Source organism: Juglans regia, chromosome 9, assembly GCF_001411555.2.
Source record: "Juglans regia cultivar Chandler chromosome 9, Walnut 2.0, whole genome shotgun sequence".
NCBI lineage: Eukaryota > Viridiplantae > Streptophyta > Magnoliopsida > Fagales > Juglandaceae > Juglans > Juglans regia.
The window spans coordinates 23,292,515-23,310,325 of NC_049909.1; the positions used below are offsets into that span (position 1 = coordinate 23,292,515).

At 35.9% G+C, this 17,811-nt stretch overlaps 1 protein-coding gene across 1 annotated transcript; it reads right to left on the reverse strand.

The window, feature by feature from the left end:
- Window positions 1-14,176: 14,176 nt before the first annotated feature.
- Window positions 14,177-16,122, reverse strand: LOC108993825 (3-ketoacyl-CoA synthase 2-like). The gene is made up of 2 exons (XM_035693881.1): window positions 15,397-16,122; window positions 14,177-15,140 (listed from the first exon to the last, which is right to left on the reverse strand). The coding sequence occupies exons 1-2, from the start codon at window positions 16,120-16,122 to the stop codon at window positions 14,376-14,378; spliced, it is 1,491 nt and encodes a 496-aa protein (XP_035549774.1). The 3' UTR covers window positions 14,177-14,375.
- Between the last annotated feature and the right edge of the window lie 1,689 nt (window positions 16,123-17,811).

Sequence of the window (17,811 nt, forward strand, 5' to 3'; positions counted from 1 at the left end):
TCCTAGCTTTTACACTTTAACGTAAATATGCCATTATAGCAACTGTGCAAAACATTTCCCAAATACAATTATCCATTGAGAATTGAGATGTCTAGTGAATGTACCTTACTAAATCATTAATGTCTTTTGTAACATTACTAAATCATTTTGCCACAATGGTGGGGTTGTTCGATACCATTTCCTTATTCTTTTCTTTGTTAATTATTCGTTTTAATCAAAGCCTAGAATGATATAATTTTAGATGTTAAGGTTCAAATATCCGAATATCGATTGACGCTCAAATGGACAAGACTTGGATGCACATGCCAAACAGGTTCACGTCTCGTGAATATGGTGAATGGATTAATAAACTCTTCACAATGGCAAAAACCCATGCACCTGTAAGAACTACCTTCAGGTGTCCATGTCAGAGATGCCATAATAACATTTTCCTACCAATAAATGAAGTCGAAGATCATCTATTCACGATAGGTATTGATCAAACTTATACACATTGGATATTTCATGGGGAGGGCAAAAATTGGAGTGTGAATGCATCAGACAGTGATGATGGGATTAATGAAAGTGAGAATTACGTCAATGATATGGATGAGATGATAGACGAAATTCGGGCTAGATCATTCATGGACAATGCAGGCAGGGAGCATGGTACCACTTCTGAGCCTTCAATGAATGAGGGACAAGAAAAATGTTTTGAACAATTGTTAGAGGATGCTCGACATCCAATTTATCCAAGTTGCCAAAAGTTCTCAAAGCTTTCATTTATAGTTAAGCTGCTTCATATAAAAACAATTGGTGGGTGGACTATCAAGTTATTTAACATGGTTTTACAATTGTTAAAAGTACTTTTTCCAGAAATTGAGATACCTAACTCATACCATGAGGCCCAACAGCTAGAGCATGCTTTGGGTTTTAGTTATATGAAGATTGATGCATATCCAAATGACTGCATGCTATTTTGGAAAGATAACGTGGACAAATAAGCTTGCTCTAAATGCAATGAATCAAGGTTGGTGTTAACGAGGGGGAAAAAGGGGAAGTTTCCCCAAAAGGTTTTACTGAAACTAGATGATACAATATTACTCAAAGTTAGAGTAATATAACTTGAATGGTTGGTATATTACACTAATATGCAGTACGTACTACATGTTAGAGTAATAGAAACATGGTTAATTATATTTGGTTATATTATAAATCAGCATGCTGTGTAGAGGAAAATGACTGAATATATTGAGTAGAGGTAGAGGAGACTAAATCAGCATGCTATGTTTATGAATGTTAATAAGTTAGAGGAAAAGTTCATTGATGGTGTACATGTGAATCATAGCAAAGGTAGAGTTTTGGATGTTTGGTAATGTGAACTTCAGGAAAATCTGCATGCTATTTGTTTGTCTGTAATTTTTATTTATTTTTTATCAATTAGATTGTGAATTTTTAACACAATCAATAAAATTACATGTGGTCTGTAAAATGTGCATGCAGCAATATTAACACATATGTTCCTATTTTATGACAATGTAAAGTGGCTCAAAATCAGTGTTATGCATATTCGTTATAACTGCATGGTATAAGAGTTAATAAGACAACAATGATGGTACATGGGTGTTTAACAAGCTTGACATTTATAGGCTGACTTTGTCTTGAATTGGAAAAAAAAAATCATCGCCGGACAGTTACAAGCCAGCTATCTAATCAGCTATATTGTGCTTATAATGCATTTCATACAAGCTACACCGCAAACACTTGACTTATGCAACACATAAGGAGGCACTTGCTAATGGAGGCACGTTGGTAGAGCGGCCAGTTTGGGAGTGGCTATGCCATCAGTGGGCGAGGGATGAATTTAAGGTAAGCATGTAAAAGCCTTGCTCGGATAACTGATGTTAAAAGTTATAACATTTTTAGGGGTATTTAAACAAGGAAATTATTGTCTTAGATAGCCAGCTAATGAGTATTACATCATGTTGTAAAGAGTCCTGATGAGATATCTTTATAATTCATTGAATGTTACAATGCACTATAAGGCAACTGTTAAAGATGGTGTGCACTGGTTTAGACAGTATATTGAGTTTTAGAGTTGCAAGGTGGTTGTTTGGAGCGAATTTTCCTACATACGTGTTGTGATTTATTATTGCATTAATATATATATCATGGTTTGAAGTGGTGACTGTTTCATTGCAAAAAATGTCTGATCAGAATAAAGAAAATTAGCGTAAACAAAAGGTCAACCACACAAGCGAAAGGACGTCGTTTGTTGTACAAATAGAAAGAAAGGTATTGCCATTGTTTTACAATCAGATAATATCATTAATAGAGATTAATTTATAGATATCATTTGAAATGCAAGGGAAGATAGGATTAACGTGACATGTTTGCCAATGATAATGTAGAAGGACAAGAATCTGATAGATTTCTACAAAGATGTGCATTGGTCGAATAAAAATGAGAGATTTATCACACCAAGTACAGAAGAGAATATGTGAGCTTCCTTTGTTTTGATATAAATGCTATAAGACACTACTATTATTGTGCACTATTTTATAATATGTGAAAAGAATATTATCCACATGGTAAGGGACATTTATTCATGCAGCAAACAAGTGATGAAGCCCAAAAAACCTAGCCACTTTGTTCACATATTGTTAAGTAAAATGTATGTGTGAATAGCCCAAAAAACCTGGTAAAAAAAAAACCATTGGTTACATTTTTCCAGGTCAGACCAGAAAATCTTAATTGACTTGTCAAAGCTTATAAGAACTATTGGTGACATTTATATCTATAGTTCCTGCATGGTAATTTAATATATTATGAATAAGTGTAATAGATGTAGATAAATAATATTGCATGAAAAGGCTGATTTATAAGTTATATAATGGTAATGGAGTGGTTTTTCATTCCTTAGAATGAGATGGTTCAAAAGATGAACGCCAAAGAGCCAAAGGATCGCACAGATGAAGCAGCAACAACAATTCTCCGGGAGGTTTTGGGACATAGGTCAGGGTATTCCAGAGGAATGGGACACTCTGTTATGCCTGAATCTCCTAAACTGCTTGGAGTACTGAATGAGGAGTATGAACGTATTGCCAAGGAAAATGCAGAAAATAGGAAAAATGCAGAGTATTACCAACATCTGCTTAAAGAGATTGAAGGTGGTTTCATGGCTATGAGGGACCATATGCAGGAGTATGAGGAACGTGTAAACATACGAATGTCTGATGTGGAGACAGAATTAGAGTCTCAGAGAGATACTCAAACCATTCCTTAGCCAGCAACATGCCAGCGACAACTACTTGACTGAATTTATAGATCCAACTTTTGCTACACTTTTGATGAACCTGTGATGGGGATATCTATTTACTAGTACTAGTACTTTTGGTCTGTCCATTAATGGGAAAGCTACTCTTGTTGGAGAGAGTGAAGGAGATGATGCAGGTAAGATGGTTTATTGCATTAGAATAAATTTCAGCCATATTAACTCAATATCTATGGTAGGGAGATGTTCAAAGACTTTGAAAATTCATAATAAGGGACTACATAATTTGTTTAAATTGCCCTCTTTGTTTGCAATTTGATAGTTGGTAAACCAACTGCACATTAGTTGGTATAGAAAACATAAAATATACGATTTAGTACAACTGAAATCAATCTTGTCTCAGGAACTCAATTTTGTAACAGTGAATATGGTTGTTTTATATACCCTGTAGTACACAGTTTTTGGTTGAGATATTTATTGTGATTCTTCCATGACTCATATCTTGACATCTAGATATTTTGGGATGTAGGGTGGTACGAAATCAGCAGACATGCAGAGAATTTTAGTTGCACTTAGGGGAAAGTTGGTTAATTATTTCCTTAAATGTTTTAACTTGCGAACAAGTGTTAGATCAAACTAGAATCAACATAATTGTGATGAAGACCTTTAAGATACCAAATTACATAATATTAGCAGTTAAATTTCTTATAGAGTTACAGATTTACATCATTCTAAATCTATAATCTTCTTTGACATCTAAATGATTGATATTGAATATGATAAAATAGTGAATATGATACAATAACACGTGTTTCACTTGGTATTTTGAACAATTTAATTTGAAATATTCCATGGGCATTAATTTGCTGGGAAAAATAAAACTACATGAATACCCAAATAGCTTGGAAAAAATGGAAATATTTAGACGTTTTTAAAAAAAAGGAAAGGGAAACAACAGAAATTAATGAGAGGAAGGCAAAATATGATAGCAATGTCATAAATAATTGAAAGAGAAACCATAACCCTCAAAGATCACCAGTGAATTAGTCTAAGGCCATAATTGACAGCTAAGTTATTTCCATTCATATATATATATATATATATATATATATATATATATATATATACTGTTTATGCATAGAATATGTAGGGACAAACTTGCTTTTTAGTCAAGATGGGAGTGCATGTGTGAAAACAGTGAGACAATATTTTCAGTCATCTTAGTAAATATATAAGTTTAAGGATATATAGACTTTAAAAAGCCGCATGTAGTCCCTGCAAATATGCCATGACTCATATGATACAGTACTTTGAATTACTTCATTCATAATCACCATACATATAGTACATTGGCATACTATTGGTTGCATGCATGCATGCACGCACCTAACATGGTTGGATTTAGGAGACACCATATACAAGTAGTTATATATATTATATGCAGGATCTGCTAGCTATATATATATCTACACACACACACACACACATGTATATATATAAACCCAGAAATCTATATTTATATATTGCTTTTATATATGACTATTGATCCACACAGCGCACATCTATGTGTGTGTGTAGGTATATGTGTATATGATCTATGTCATTATATTTCGATAAGGAAATTTTCTAAGTTAATCTGAACCTTTACCAAGGAGTCAAATTGGATGCTGAGAGACTCAGATTAACCAAGCGAACAGTTGGTTTTTTTCCTTGAATGGGCTAATTTTGAAATGCTTATTAAGACTTGTTTGAGATAACACTTGTTTAAACTATGATGCTAGCTAACATAATGTGGATTAAGGTACAAAACATGTTGAACAGTTTCAAGACCCATCATAATATGGATTAGGAATCTAGTAGTAGTTTTCAGTTGTACATATAAATAGGTGGTTATTAATCTGTTCGTGCTATGGTCTGAGTTTATGCTGTTGTTGTACTGCAATAGGTCAATATATGAAGATTTTAAGGGCAGTGCTGATTTGGTGTTGGTAGCCAAGACCCTAAAGAACTGCTGGATCATTCAGATTTTCTTATTGCTTGTATGTAGATGTACATGTTTTTGCGATCAGTTTGTAGTACTGTTGGCATGTTGAAATTTCAAGTATGGATTAAATGTGGGACTGCTACACCAGGTTATAAACTCATATATTTGAGGGACTAATTTCTATATGAGGATTCTTATGGCATACTGATTTTAGTTGACATATAGTGTGTAAAGTCTTCAAGTTAAATTAGGTTTTTTTTCTATCATTGATATATTAATGGCCTCCATGCAATTTTCCCAGAATTATGATATATATATATATATAGGAAAAATAGCCTGAAAACAACATCGCGACAATTATAATTTTGAACAGATTACTCTCACATGTCCCTATAGTTATAGGGAATTTGAGAGTAAAGTAGTACCATTGAAAACAGATTGAGGAAATTCAGTGGTCAATCCTAGTACATTTCCTCAATCTGTTTTCAATGCTCCTCCCAATCTAGAAAACTAATTTCCCTAGATAATCATACTGATAACAAACAAATTGACAGTAAATACAACCATATTGGGTCGAAATGCAGAAATAAATAAAGCCAAAAAAAATTGGCTACTATTTCACAAACTGCTGAAAATGGGTTATCTCTTTACGTACCTAGGGATTTCTCCAGCGGCTTTGAAACTGCAGCTAACTTGACTGGCGATTCCAAATCGCAGAGATGGATAATGGACTGTGCAACGAACATACTGGCGCAGGCGGATTGATTGTTTGGGAAGAACACAGACTCGCGGCTAGGTATCAAGATTCTGCAGCGATTTCGTCGATTGGGTGGACAGGCAGCTACGACAGTAACCTCAGGGTCAATATTGGCATGCAAATCCGTCATAATATGTGGGCCGTCTTCGGCGGTTAGCTTTACGGTGAGAAGTGGATCAGGTGTCAAGCTGAATTTGTGGCGGTTGTTCTACGATTGTAAAACTATGGCTTTAGACCTTTACCCGTAATATTATGTCGCCGCAAAAGCCACATTATGTTGTAGTGCAGAGTACTAGAGATCATATCTTAATTAGAAGAAGTATGCATGTGATAATTAATCTGATCAGCTCGAATGTTGCCCTCAATAACAACTTCTTTCATTTAGAATATGGATCTTGATAATGAAGTCACAGATCATACATCTAGCTTTCAAGCTCATGTAAAGTAGTAGCTAGCTTTATATATAGTTAAATGCATGTAGGCAAGTTAGTTTTTAACCTTTATTCGGTTATATATCACTATGTCTTAATTTCTTCTTCGCAGGTCGGCTCAATAGGTTCTGGAGTCTAAGGCTAAAATTTTGAGTGAGTCTTTTTTTTAAGAAAAATTAAATAATTTTTTATTTTTATATTATATTTTTATTTAAAATAATTCCTACCATTTTGTAAAGTAAAATTATTGATTAAGATTTTATACCACATTTACTCTTATACCACATTTTCAACTAATAACTCACTTAATCTTTATTAGGAAATTTTTTATTTAGAGAGAATTTTATCAAATCTAGTTTTACAAGTACTTTAGACTCTTAGACACAATTATAATCATTATTGTCAATAAAGTTGTATAAACAACTTACACATTTGAAAAAAAGTGGGCCATTGCCTCTTAAAAAGATTATACAAAAATCTTTCATGAACTCTGGAAGATTAGATTTTGTTATTTATAATTTTCACATTAATTATATATTAAACTAATAATGATAAAAGAGAAGTGTATTCTTAGAAGGAGAATAGGTAAAATAACTATAATTTGTGATACTTTTAAAAACTAATAATGATATAATATATGTTTGATCTTGTTTATATTCTCATTTTTATTGAGTTAATTAAAGTTTTTTTTGGGTATAAATTTTTTTAAAAATAATTCTACTTTATATATATATATATATATATATATATATATATATATTGGGTCTTCTTCCATTAGGGGCCTTAGGCAATTACCTAACTCGGCCAATGGAAGAGCCTGCTTCTTTGTTGTATATATGTTTTAGACAATAAACAGTTGAATAACGTCCATGCCCCCATGCATCAAGATCGATATAACTTGCATGCAAGTAATTAATTAATTAACTGCAACAAGTTGGTTTTGGTAGTTAATAAATAACGGTAACCCAGAGTGAAGAGAAGGTATTCGATAGAAGCTCTGAATGAAGAAATATTGTATTAAAACCTCATTTCAGTGTTTCTGATTTCCCATCCTACATTCAGAGGATATCTACACATATTTATAGCACAATGACTCTACAATAGATACAAGGTGATTGGTCCACATCAGCATTTTATTATGATCTTTTATTCTCTATGAGTTCTACTACAGCTGGAGTTGTTGTGTGAGTGAGTGCAACTACTACTGATTCTTTGTGCTCGGGAGTACTGGAGGCAGGTACCTTGTGTACTGTCTTAACATCCCCCCGCGATTCAAGCGGCACTGGAGTGAGAGTGAGGCTTGAGCATAACTGTGAAAAATGAGCTGAAGACAAAGGCTTGGTAAAAATGTCAGCAAGCTGATCTTTACTAGAAAAAAAGGAGACCTGTAGTGTTTTGGCAGCCACTCTATCTCGTACAAAATGATAATCAAGCTCAATATGTTTAGTACGAGCATGTAATACAGGATTAAGCATGAAATAGGTGGCGCCTAAGTTATCACACCACAATGTTGGTGGTTCAATAAGAAAAGTACCAAGCTCCTGTAACAAGTGTTGTAACCATAAAATTTCACAAGTGGCATTTTCCACAGCCTTATACCCAGCTTCAGTGGATGACCGAACTATAGTGGGCTATTTTTTTTAGCCACAAGCAATAAGGTGAGAGCCAAAGTAAATGTAGTGACCTTCGGTAGACTTACGATCATCCGGATATCCTGCCCCGTTAGCATCGGAAAAGGTAGACAACTTAATAGGAGAGGAAGCACAGAAATGAAGACCAAGATGTTTGGTGTGATTAAGATATCGAAGGATGCGTTTTACGGCTTGCCAGTGGAGCTGCCGTGGGTAATGCATGTATTGACAGACTTTGTTTACTGCAAATGAAATGTCAGGCCTAGTAAAAGCTAAATATTGGAGACTTCCAACAATACTTCTATAGAGATGAGGGTCCTCAAAGGAGGATCCTTCTAGAGCATTTAGTTTGACAAATGCCGATAAAGGAGTTGAAACTGATTTAGACTCACGCATATTTGTTCGAACAAGCAAGTCAGACACATATTTAGATTGGGAAAGGTAGAGACCAGATGGGTTCCGAAACACTTCTATGCCTAGAAAGTAACTTGAGTATTTCGAGATCTTTAACAGGGAAGTATGATTTCAAGGCAGTAATAAACTCAGATACCAAGGCCGATATAGATGCAGTAACAATAATATCATCTACGTAAAGTAAGACATAGATGAGATCAAAGTTATTTCTAAAAATAAACAACGAACTGTCAGATTTTGAACCAGAGAAACCAAGAGAAAGAAGCCGATCTGTGAGCTTGGAGAACAAGGCCCGTGGGGCTTGGTTCAAGCCATAGATCGACTTCCTTAGCTTACAGACATGGTTGGGAAGATCTGGATTCACAAACCCCAGAGACTACAGCATGTAGACATCTTCTTCAAGGTCCCCGTGCAGAAATGCATTCTGAATGTCCAACTGATGTAGGGGCCAGTTATGGGTGACTGCAAGAGAAAGGATGAGCCGTATAGTTACCAGTTTAACAATCGGACTAAAAGTCTCAGAGTAATTGAGGCCAGGCTGTTGATGGAAGCCATTGGCCAGAAGGCGCGCCTTGCAGCGCTCCAGGCTCCCATCAACCTGACGTTTTGACTTCAAGACCCATTTAGCCCCCAGAAGATTGAAAGAAGTGGAGAAGGGAACTAAGTCCCATGTACAGTTTTGCAAGAGGGCTGCAAATTTGGTTGCCATGGCAACCCTCCATTCGGAGAAATGAGAAGCCTCAGTGAAGGAGGAAGGTTCTTCTGGAACATTTTGTGAATAGGAAGTGAGAGAGGATGATGATTTGGGTGGAGGCCAATGAATTATTCTATCGATTCGAATAAGGGGACACAGAGACTGAGATTTGGTCCAAGTGACCATCAGGTGAGAGGAAACATTATGGTGTTCGGTCAAAGAGGTGGGTTGTGATGAAAGAGGTGATGATGAGGGAGGACGTAGGGGATGACTATCGAGTGAGATAGAATGGATGTCTGTGCGGATAGATGGCGGCAGAGGGAAGCTAGCGATATTAGGGCAAATGTTTTGAAAAGATGAAGTCATATGTGGGCTGGTAGGTGTATCGGGCAGAGGTATGTTTTGACTGGGGTCGTGGGCCATGTTTTCTATATGGGTTGGAGTGGTCATTGGTCGTGAAGTTGACGGGGTGAGATGAACTGGACTGGTGCATGGAATGACTGGGACCGAGGGAGAAGTGGACCATGCAGGAAAATTAGAGATTGAACGAGGTGAAATATTCGGTTGTGACAAATAGGGGTGAGTCGTGTTTGAACTGGGCTGTGTAGAGAATGGGAAGGCAGTTTCATAAAAAATGACATCACGAGATATATATGTTCGGCCCGTAGGCAGATGAAGGCAGCAATAACCCTTGTGATCAATACTATATCCCAAAAAAAAAACACAAAGATGAGAACGAAGATCCATTTTGTGTTGATTATAGGGACGAAGATTTGGCCAACATGCCACACCAAAAACTCGTAAAAATTTATAGTCTAGAACAATATTTCAAAAGGTGATTTATTGTTAAGAATGAGAGTTGGCATTCAATTAATTAAGAAAACAAAAGTTTGAAAGGCTTCAGACCAGTATTTAAAGGGGACTGAGGCATGAGCAAGAAGAGACAAACTAGTCTCTACGATGTGACGATGGCGGCGCTCAATAGTGCCATTTTGAGAGTGTGCGTATGGACATGTGAGCTGATGTGAAATACCACAACATTGTAGTATTTTGTGAAGGGGCGAAATTTCCAAGTCAGATTGAATGGATAAAATATTTGTAGAGAACATGTTTTTGACATAACACTTAAACTCAACAAATATTTTAGAGACATCAGACTTAGATTGAAGAGGAAACAACCAAATATATTTAGAAAAGTCGTCTACAATGGAAAAGTAAAAACGACAAGCATTAGAGGAAAGCATTGGAGTGGGACCCCAAACATCAAGAAAGAGAAGCTGAAAAGGTTTGTCCGATGTAGATGGTGATGGTGGATGAGGTAGAGCATGAGCTTTAGCTTGGGAGCTAGCTAGACATATTTGAGGGGTGGACTTGTTTGTGACTGGTAATTGAAACTGACGTAGAGTAAATGAAGTAATCCAAGGGGAGGGATGACCAAGGTGAGCATGCCATATTTGATTGGAAGTGTGTTGACCAATATGGGCTTGAAGAGTGAAAATTTTTGTTTGCAGCGGAAGAACATAGAGACCATCTTTAACGGGACCCTGAAGCAGCACCTCCTTAGTTTGTAAATCCTTCACAAAGAAACAAGAGGAATTAAATTAAAAGAAAACAACATTATCCACGCAAAATTGACGAACTGACAAAAGATTTTTTGTAATTGAGGGAACTTGTAAAAGTTTATGAAGAATGTAATTGCCAGAACCAGTGTTGAGTTGACCCGAGCCAGTATTTTGTATAGGAAGTGTCAAGCCATCGCCGATGCTAACATGGTCAGGGCCAAGATAAGGAATAGAATCTAAATTTAAATTTGCAAAATTAGAGGTAAAATGATTAGTCGTAGCAGTATCGGGAAACCAGTAATTTGAAGGGGCCCACTAGGAGGAAGAGAAGTAAAATTAGATGTGAAAGAGGATGGAGGTGGGGACTGATATGTTTGATTGAACCGATTGTAGCACTGAAGAGCCGTGTGACCCATTTTCTGACAGACCTAACAAGTGGGCCTAGAGTCTAAATGAGAGGAAAAAGAGATACTAGACTGGGCGGTGTGTGGCCCACGCCCAGCTCCTCTACCACGTCTCCCCCCATGAAAGGGAGTTCAACCTCTGTTAAGCTGACCTGCGGCCATGGGAGATCGAAAGGATATACCAGTAGCATTAACAGAGATGGATGATGCTGAGAGAAGAGATTGGTTTTGATGGGCTAAGCGGGATTCGTGGTTTAACAAGTAGCTGTAAATCTGAGGAGCTGAGAGAGGTTCGGGACGAGTGGTAATAGAAGAAATTACCGACTCATAATCGGAACCCAATCCCGCAAGTAAATAGACATCAAACTGTGATTGAGAAAGAGGATGTTTGGCTGACAACAAGGAGGCAAACAAGGATTTGGCCTTATGGTAATATGCATTGATTGATTCAGCTCCTTTCTTCAACGTAGCAAGCTGAAACTGAGTTTGAATAATATGAGCCGTCGATTGAGCGGCATATAAGCTGTGTAACATTGTCCAAATCTCATGAGATGTGTTGCACTCAAGCACTTGTGCAAGAACAGTCTCTGATAAGAAGGAAAGGAACCATCAACATAAGTGTAGAGTTGATTTCCTTTAAGGAATGGGAGAATCTGAGCCTTCCAGAGAAGGTAGTTGTCGATGGAGAGTTTGACAGTGACCAAATGATTTGCAGTGGTGATAATGGAGGAAGTAAAAGGGGGAGGATTTATGGAAGTCATGGAGGAGTCCAGAAATTAGAAGGCACAAGTCAGGGAAGAAAAAAAAAAGACCGAAAAGGAAGAAAAAAAAAAGAAGGAAAGAAAGAAAGGCGTCGGCCTTAGTAGCTCTTTGATACTATATTAAATCACAGTAACCCAGAGTGAAGAGAAGGTATTCGACAGAAGCTCTGAATGAAGAAATATTGTATTAAAACCTCATTTCAGTGTTGCTGATTTCCCATCCTACATTCAGAGGATATCTACACATATTTATAGCACAATGGCTCTACAATAGATACAATGTGATTGGTCCACATCAGCATTCTGTCATGCTCTTTTATTCTCTATGAGTCCTACTACAGCTGGAGTTGTTGTGTGAGTGAGTGCAGCCACTACTGATTCGTTGTGCTCGGGAGTACTGGAGGCAGTTACCTTGTGTACTGTCTTAACAGTAGGTGGCTTTTTTTTATATATATATATATATCTTAACGATCTCGATCCCTTTCTAAATATTGGACAGATTTATTAATTCATGCTTGGACGATCGAAGGAAAAGCCTTAATTTTAGCTTTTCTTAGCTTCTATATATATAATATATATTCATATATTCTCCGTCTTGAGGAAATTAATGCCATGACGCGCGGTGCATTATTTATATTGTCGTTCATTTCTGATCGAAATGATCAGAGCACAATTATTATTAATGTTGCTATTATTTTATAGTAAAAAGGCTATATATATACACGTATCTCTTTCTTTTTTTTAACAAATATGTAATGTAAAGATGATGAATAGAATAATTTAATTAGTTTAAAATTAAAAAATTAAAATATATATAATGTATAGTATAAGATGATCATGTGTAACATACAAAACTCATATATATACATACATACATACATACATACATATATATATATATATATGTGGTCCTTAGGCTAAAATGTATCTTCAGCATGCAACACGAATTAGGGAAGGCACTAATTAATTATGCATGCACGAATGTAAAAATAGCACTAAAAGGCCTCGTTTAGTTGCACAGATCATGAGATGAGATTAGATGATATGAAATGAAAAATATATAATAATAGTGAGATGATATATAAATAGTAGTGAAATAATTTGAGTTAAAATGTTTTATGAGATTTTAGGAAATGAGAGAAAAAAGTTGAATAAAATATTATAAAATTAAAATATTTTTACTTTTAAATTTGAAACAATTGAATTATTTTTTTATTTTATTTGAAAGTTTGAAAAAGTTGTAATGATTATATAATGATTATATGAAAAAATTAAAAATTTTAAAATTTAAAGTTGAAAATTAGTGTTTGTGTTTGAATGGTGTTTGGAATTTGAAATGTTGAAATGAGATGGGTTGAGACTTTCTGTGAAACCAAACGGGGGGCCTAATTAGATCGCTATTATTGAGTACGCGAGTGCCATGTATTCATTTTAAAAAAATAATGAGTAAATAGGAGAATCATATGAAAAAATAATTTTTAATAGTGGAGTATTCCACTATTTTTTAAAAGTGTGCAACCTTTGCACAACCTATAATTGTATCTAATATTACTCATTATTTTATAGTTATAAAAATGACATTTTATTTTGTTGGGTTAGAAAGAATAATAATATTATTTATTATTATTGTTATATGAAAAGAAGAAAGATTAATTATAGAACATGTACGTAGTCAAAAAAGGCTTATGTGTCAAAAAAGGCTACATTTGAATGTTCAGATGAGTTAAGTTGAGTTGTGAATATTAATATTATTTTATGTGTCTCACCAAGATGAGTTTAATTTTTTAAATTGAGATGTGTATAATTTTTTAAGTTAAAATGTACAAAATAGCTAGATTGGGAAGAGTTTAATTAATTTTTTTTATTAATTTGTTTGAATTTGGTTCAACACCAAACACAGCCTAGACTATAAAGCAGCTAGCGCACTTAATTATAAAATATGGATTCACGTACGTATATGATTTCAACCATCATCTTAATTTGGTGTAGTCCTTAATTTGGACCTCATGTTTATTTGAAGCACCGGCTGTATAATAAATAAAAAATAAGTAGAGCTATATACTTATAATTTATACGTATATTTTTACTTACAAGACTTATCTTGTCAATTTTTTTTTCAAAGTCAAATTTTATAATTTTTAATATATTAATAACTGACACATGGATAAGTAAATTTATTTTAAGTATTTCTTAAATATAAATAGAATTATTCATGAAAAAAAAAATAAAGAGCAGTAATATTCTGATCATATGATTGATCTATTAATTGTACATGGTACTCCAAAGGCACTAACGCTGGCCTGCATTTATTTAAATAGTTCGATAGATAAAGACACGCTTTCAGCAGGAGATCGAGGGGGAACAAACAGCTAGGACAGACAATTCACACATAGTACGACATATATATGCATCTTATAGTAATATTGTTCTAATTATTCCTAGGAAGTGGTTTCATTCAGAATTAATGGATGCTGGCCAGCTCCCTTAAGGCACATGAACAGGAAATTCATCAATCTCTTCCATCCAAGGATTGTTCTTTTCCTTTGTCGGATCAATGGTGCGCAAAGCTCGCCACACAGCACTGTTACACTTGAATCCTGATCCAAATGCAATTTGCCAAGCTCGATCCCCTTTCTTGATCCTCCCTTTAGCCTCACAATAAGCCAGTTCATACCACAAAGAGCTGCTAGAGGTGTTCCCAAATCTATAAAGAGTCATCCTTGAGGGCTCCATATGCCACTGAGTCAATCCAAGGTTCTTCTCTAACTCATCTAGCACGGCCCTCCCACCAGCATGTATGCAAAAATGCTCTAAAGCCAACTTAAAGTCAGGAACATAATTCTTTATCCTCATTTTGAACACCTTTCTCGCTACAAAATTTGTCAAAAATAGGATTTGTTCAGACATGGGAAGGACCAAAGGCCCCAAAGTTACGATGTTGGCTTTAAGGGCTTCACCAGCCACCGTCAAAAGGTCTTTGGTGAGTGCGACGCCAAGCCTTATCTCCATGTCTTCTTTTTGAAAGACACAGTTGTAACTTTTATCATCTGCACCTTTGTGTGTTCGTAAAGTGTGAACGAGCTGGTACTTTGAACGATGACGATCAGATAATGAGTTTGATAAGAGGATCGCAGCTGCACCCAGACGGAAGAGGCAATTTGAAATGAGCATCGAACGGTTATTACCACCATACCAGTTGAGAGTCATGCTTTCCATGCTCACTACAAGCGCATACGAGTTGGCCTGTACCTGTAACACAGATAGAAAAAAGGTTGGTTTGAACACGATCATGCATGCAGCAAATTATGGGGTGCACTCAATATTATACCAGCAATTCTAGGCCGGAGTGTAACTCCTCATGTATACAAGCAAAAAAATAAATAAATTCACTGAAAAAATATTCTCGTCTTTTCATCGGTGAGTTTGATCACTTTCTTCTTAAGTTGATCATTTTGATTGTACTAGCTAGGCATGAATAATGAAGATATAAAAAAGGTATCCCAACCTGTAACAAGCGTTTGGCCAGGTCTATGGAAATGAGGCCAGCACTGCAGCCCATTCCACCAAGGTTGTAGCTCAGAATGTTCCCTCTGAGCTTGTACCGGTTCACAACCATGGCTGACAACGACGGCGTTGGATTGAAGACGCTGCAATTCACAACAAGAATCCCTATATCCTTACAATTCACCCCAGTTTTCGCCAACAATTGGTCGATCGCTCCAAACATCACCATCTCTGCCTCATTTCTTGCTGCCTCCACACTCATGTTCATTGGGACTTCCAACAGTGATTTCGATACATATGTCTTCTCGCCGTACCCTGACCTCTTCAGAATTTTCTTTTGAAACGCTAAACTTTCGTCTGAGAAACTCCCAATAAGCTCAGACCTTTTCATGAAAGTTTCTTCGCTGCACATTAGCGATGGGTCGGGCTTGTAACATGCAAAATTCATCAGGTAAACTGGCCTAGGACGACGTGCAAAGTAAAGGGATGCAAGGAAAACCGTAAGCGCGGTGCATATTGTAACTGAGATGAGATTGAGCTTATAAAGGTGGCTGAACAAATGGATGAAGTCTTCGCCGGAAAGATGAGCCGAAGCTATAGTGATCAGCGGCACAAGACAAAGATACATGGCGTTGGAGATCAAGTAGTGGTAACTAAGCTTCAGATGTTTAAGTTTAACTGAATTCGATTCAGTCCCTAGACCGATTTTTTTCTTCTCAAATTCCATTGTTGTCTTTCTTTTCACTTAAATTTTCTTTTCCCTTGGTGTACTAGTCCTGTTCATAAATTTTGAAAAATTCTAGACTCTATTCTCGGGAAAAAAAAAAAACGAAATTCCAACGCAAGCTGTTACGAGAGCTATATATATATATATATATATATATATATATAGTAGTGTAGAAGGTTTGATCTAGTTGAAAAATGACAACGAAAACAAAAAAACAAAAAAATCGTAAAAGAAGTTGGGAGGAAACTGAACAGCGAATGAGTACTGGTGGATTGAAAAACTAATTAAGATCGATAAAAGTATAGTAGTGTTGGGTGCAGTTTGGAATATGATCTCAAGAGGGTTTTATAATGTTTTGAAGAGTGGATATTACGTTACCATTAATTGACGCAGGTAGGAGAGTCGTGAGTATGATGAGAATCTATCTCCATCTATATTATTAAGTCCATCATGCGTTCTGATCTCCTTTTTCTGGCATTCCATTGATTCATCAGAATGGCATGCATGCGTTGTCGGCAAGCTAATCGCTAATTAATACAAGCATTCATGGCCGGGGCCGGCCGGTGGACGTTAGAGCGATCAGCCGTGCATGCATGCATGAAAATGGGGAAATAAAACTCCTTTTGAGTTTTGACACGCAAGGAAGCATTAATTAATTCACTGTACGTTGGAGCTCCCATAAGTTAGAATGGTATATAATTGATATACGAGTTCAATATTTAACTTAACATGCATGCAGTACTGTCCAATATTCAAAACTGCTCGCAGTCTCTACAGTTAATTAATTTAGAATATACATCAAATAAATGAATTGAATATTTTGAGGAAATATGTGTACGGCCTACTATGTTTTGAATATTTTGAATATTTAGAAGATACATCAAATAAAAGGACTATAGCACATATTTGGAAGTGCCAAGACTATTACTCGGCAAGATTGAGAAAAGAAGCTCCACTAGACTGGTAACTCGTCCATCTAAACTTAACCTATGATTAGTCCAACTCTATTTTGGAATATAAGAGGAGTGTGAACTTCTTAGGAAAATTATAAAAAAAAAATATAGGCTTAATATTGTAGCTTTGACTGAACCTTTCTTGATGGAGGATAAAATTTCAAATATTTTGAGCAAATGCTGTGACTCCTTTGCTACTAATGAAACGACGGAAGGGAAAATTTGGTTGTTATGGAACTCGGGTGTCTCTATTCACTGTTTGACTAGCTCTAATCAATTTGTAGCTGTGAGAGTAGAGGAAAATGGACATGTTTTTATCCTTACCATTGTGTATGCTAAGTGCAATCAGATAGAGAGGAGAACTCTTTGGGAGGACTTGGAGAGTACTGGCAATGGTAATATTCCTTGGATCCTTTGTGGTGATTTTAACATCATTAAAGAAGTTTCGAAAAGAAGAGGTAGGCATCCCCGCCCATTTGCTACAATGGACGAGTTTAATCTATATACTCAATCTTGTGGATTGTTGAATATGGGCTCTAAAGGTCCGAAGATAACATGGAGCAATGGCAAAGGTGGTCGGGCTCGAAGCTGGGCAATGTTAGATAGATGTTTTATTGATGCTAACTTTCTTAATTATTTTCCTAATGCTTTTTACCAGATTTTGGCTCACACCACTTCGGATCATTCTCCTATGATGATTCAAATGGGTGAGAACCCTTTCAGGTATGGGCCTAGC